Source organism: Trypanosoma equiperdum, assembly GCF_001457755.1.
Source record: "Trypanosoma equiperdum strain OVI genome assembly, contig: ctg_1950, whole genome shotgun sequence".
Taxonomy (NCBI): domain Eukaryota; phylum Euglenozoa; class Kinetoplastea; order Trypanosomatida; family Trypanosomatidae; genus Trypanosoma; species Trypanosoma equiperdum.
Window position 1 is genome coordinate 50616 of NW_027124005.1, and position 4426 is coordinate 55041.

The 4426-nt window shown below is 43.3% G+C and overlaps 1 protein-coding gene across 1 annotated transcript; it reads left to right on the forward strand.

The window, feature by feature from the left end:
* Window positions 1–2754: 2754 nt before the first annotated feature.
* Window positions 2755–4185, forward strand: TEOVI_000481400 (variant surface glycoprotein (VSG), putative; the record flags this gene model as incomplete). The annotated part of the gene is made up of 1 exon (XM_067223746.1): window positions 2755–4185. The coding sequence occupies one exon, from the start codon at window positions 2755–2757 to the stop codon at window positions 4183–4185; it is 1431 nt and encodes a 476-aa protein (XP_067079847.1).
* Between the last annotated feature and the right edge of the window lie 241 nt (window positions 4186–4426).

Here is a 4426-nt window from a genome sequence, read left to right on the forward strand (position 1 = left end):
CAGGCTTAGCTGCGGCGGTTATAGCAGGATTCACGGCGCAAAATGCAGACAATACTGCTCTAAACGCCGTCAAAAACATTTGCCATGAATCGCACCAAAACGAAGTAATCCGGCGTTCGCTGAAGCGGCGTATTGACGACCCTAACACGGCCCTGAGCAAGCCCACCAACAAAGTGACAGCACCAACGCTAGCTTTCGGCAAAAATGTAAACACCAAGAAAGGACGAGTATATAGGGTGCTTCTTGCAGTAGCATGGAATAGGTTAAACCTGCAACGGTCCGTGCTCGCAACAAATCGCCAACCGAACCTCGACGCAATTGCAGAAATAGACAGACGCTCGGCGCAAATAAAGCAGTTGCGGAGGACAGCCTGAGGTACAAAAGAAACCGACACAGTAACCACGTGCAGCACCGCGTCCAACATAATAAGAACCAAATCCAGCCCGTCGCACATAACGACCAAATTTACCCCAACACCACCAAGCGGCAACAAGTGCCCAGAGGACACAGCAGCGGAAAGCGACATAGACAAACTGGACAGCGCCATGGGAACGCTTAAGCAGCTAAAACTAACTTCAGATCCTCTCCTGACAACAGCCGACATAACCGGAACAGCGGCAGCAGCCGGAACCTTGACTCACACCTGGAATAACAACACCGCCAACACAGTTTGAAGCGCAAGCAACAGCGACACGCCAGCCACCGAAACAAACATAACAACCATCCACAGCATAGAGAGAAGCAAAAAAACAACATCGCCATAAGAGACCGCGAAAACAACCGGCGGCAGCGACGAGTGTTCTGAGCCAGGGACAGACACTGAACCATTAATAGTAACCGCCAAAATGTTTGGATACATCATTTGCAAAGCCCGGCAAGCGATGATAAACATTCAAAAGACGCTAAGCAACACACCTTCAGACAGCCTCCGACAGGACAATGCGCTAATACAGACAGCGCTGATCGTGACGAATGGATAAGCCAAAGGAGACGAAGACACACAAAAAAGACAGCCGCAGTGGACGCGGTATTCGGCGATAAATCAATAGACATAAGAAAAATCTATCTACAAATACCAGACAGTACAACAGCAGCGCAAAAACGGGAAAATATCATTTGACAGCAAATATAGGCGCTGTTGCCAAACAATCTCAGAGCTTATCAGCTCTATCCTCGGAGTTGCAGCCACAACGCAAACAGACTTGACAGCGACGCAGAAGCCAACCGACAAGTTCAATCCAACGGTAGATGAACAATGCAAAGGTAAACCACAGGTGGATTACAACGATGAAAATGGCTACATGTTCAAAGAAAAAAGTGTGTAGCTAAAGTGATCACAACAGCAGGAAAAGCAGGAAAAACTACAAACACCACATCACGCAATTCTGTTGTAATAAGGCTCATTTTTCTGGCATTTTTTGCTTCTATGATTAATTTTTAAGGATTTTTTGATAAATTTTATGAAAATTATGAGAGTTGAGAGAACATGCTCAATTTTGATATATTTTAACACTTTATAAAACTATATGAAAGTGTGAAAATTATGAAAATATGAAATATTATTGAAGATAGTGAACAAGGGGTGTCAATTAGTAGAGTGATATGGTATGAAAAATCATTACTATTTAAAATATGTGTTATTTCGTTTATTTTTTATATTAGTTATGTTTATAATAGTTATAGTAAGTATGATGGGAGAGTGTTGTGAGTGTGTACCATTATTGTGAACATACTTCTGTGCCACATGTCATAGAAAGAGAACCGCAGTCTTATAGTACAGTCGTAGAGGCTGAGAATTGTTTCATCACCTGATAGACAACATAAGATAGAATTAGCTCAAACGGAGATGCGACGTTCTCACCTTATCATCCCCCTACATGGATACAGCAGCTAATATTTGCATGTATAATAAACTTTACTGTCATTCCGGTGAGTGATAACAGCTCTCTAAAGTCAGCAGAGGTGGGGGATATTATTCTTTTGCTCTTTTAGATTTTTATATCGCCACCACAGGAGTGCTTCAGCAAGATAGCAGATATAGAATATGCAAAACAAAATCAAGAAGCTGTTGGAAAATACACACAATAAAAAAGTGAATACCAACGAACCCAAACTCCAACACTCTAAAATATAGTTTCATAGTGAATATAAAGCTAAAAATTTTATGAAGCGGACCAACGTCGAGATTAGCTGCAGCAATAGTGCATGAAATTTAAATGAGAAGCCTAACGGAAATGCAGCTAAGGGAAAAAGGGCTTCGATTTAACCACCAGCGGCTCAAGGAAGCAATAACGTAAATTGAAAAATTGGTATTGGGGGTACTGACCACTTGGGAGGATATTTCAATAGGTATATGATCGGAAGGTGTAGGAAATAGAGGTTATTTGACATAAAGAGAATAGAAAGAATCTAGGATATATAACGAAATTGCAAAAGAGTTTTTTTGTGGTACTTTTGGTAATAATAAAGAATATCAACAGAGCCTTCATTAGCAGCAAGCCAACTTCACGGACCAAGCGACCAGGGAGGTGCTCAAGATGGCAAACACGGCAGGGACGCCGGTTGTAGCGCCACTTTCTCCCTTGCAAACACGGTAAACACTCTAAATACAGGAGACGAACAATAGCAAAGCTAGAATGACTGCAGAGACACCCATAACACAAATTTCAAGCTTTGTTCTGGCTACTATTCCAAAGGCTAAGACTAGATATATCACAAACAGAAACTTTCAGGGAAGTGCAACAACAAAACAAAATGGAGCTAACAAAAATTGTGGAAGCGCTAGCTGTACTGCTAATAATTGAAAGCAGCCGCGCTTCGGTCCACAGAACGGATTCAACAGCAGCCAACGCCTGCCAAGCGGCAGACGACTTTGCGGCCATAACTCGAGCAATCAACAGGCAGGTCGCGGAGCTTCAAAACAAAATTGACGAGGGACATAGGACGCTACTAAAACTCACTGTAGCAGCAGTCGCTCAATCCAGCAGGAAAGAACCAGCAGCAGCACTACTGCTAGCAGAAAGCGGCTCGAGGCTGCAAGCCGCGACCATGCAACTAAGTAACATCAAAGACCGAGCAGCAACGATCGCAAACAATATAGCCAAGCTCGGAGGACTGCAAGAAGCGGTGGCCGAATTGCTCAACGCCAAAATTCCAGCAAAGGCACCTGCTGCAGTAGCTGCTGGCGCCGCATTCGGGGTGGACGGCTTTGCAATCCAGTTAGCAGGTGTCGGCGGCAAACAATCAATTTGCAACGAGCATGAGAAACAGGCCCCCAGGAACAAGGAGGCTAAAGTCAAAGTGAAGAATGCCTACCCAATAACTTTTTACCATGCTACTAAAGCCGACAAAACTTCAGGAACGAACGGCAACGGGCCAAGGGCGTGCGTCCGGGCCGACACGCTCACTACTGCCTGCGCGACCTCAAGCAGCGACCAAACGAACTTCCTAATAACAGGTGGGCCGGTTACGAAGGCAGTACAGACACAATACACCGCTACCCAAGAAGCCGCAACAAAGTACACTGCGCAAGCGAAGCAAACAACAGAGCAGTTTCCACCGCAGAACACAGTCGAAGCGCTTCTCAACGGTCTAATCGAACTAGAAGCAGACCTAAACAAACTGAACTTTCAAACGTCATCGCTTCTGCCGACGGAAACAATAAATGGTGAAGAAACGAAGCAGGCACTTTTACAAATTTTAAAACCGGGTATGGCGCGGGAAAAAGTGTCAGACCACGAAAAGCAGATAGAAGAGCTTAAAAAGAAGCTATTAAAGTCAGACAAAACGGATGCAGGCACCAAATTATGGCAAGAGATCGGCAAAACAACTTCGCCTGCAGTAGTAGCACAAAGCACCAAAGCCGAAGAAATAAGTGGCATAGAAGATCTTGGAAAATTAGCTGCGACACTGGGTCATTATCTTGTACAGGAGACTACGAAACCATCTTCAAAAGAACAATGCAATTTCAACAAAGAGGAAACAGGCTGCGATGGTAAAGAACAGGATAAATGCAACGGAAAATGCGAATGGAAAGAAATAAATGGAAAAGGTGAGTGCAAATCCAAAACTGGAGAAGAGGGTGTGAAAGCAGAGAATGAAGGAAAAACAACCACAAACACCACAGGGAGAAATTCATTTGCCATTAAGAAGACCCCTCTTTTGCTTGCATTTTTGCTTTCCTAAAAGAAATTCCCCCCTCAATTTTTAAATTTTCCTTGCTAAAATTTTGCTATTTGATATATTTCAACACGTGAGTTCCACCATTTTTTAACTGTATGTCTGTGCATATATAATTTTTTTGACAACTAAAAAATATTTCTTTTTCCTTTTTGTTGTTAAATTTTTAGGGTTAAAGTTTTTAAAAATTTTTGGTGTTGCTACTAAAAGTTTTCTTCCCCTGGCGATGCCGGCCACCTCAACGTGG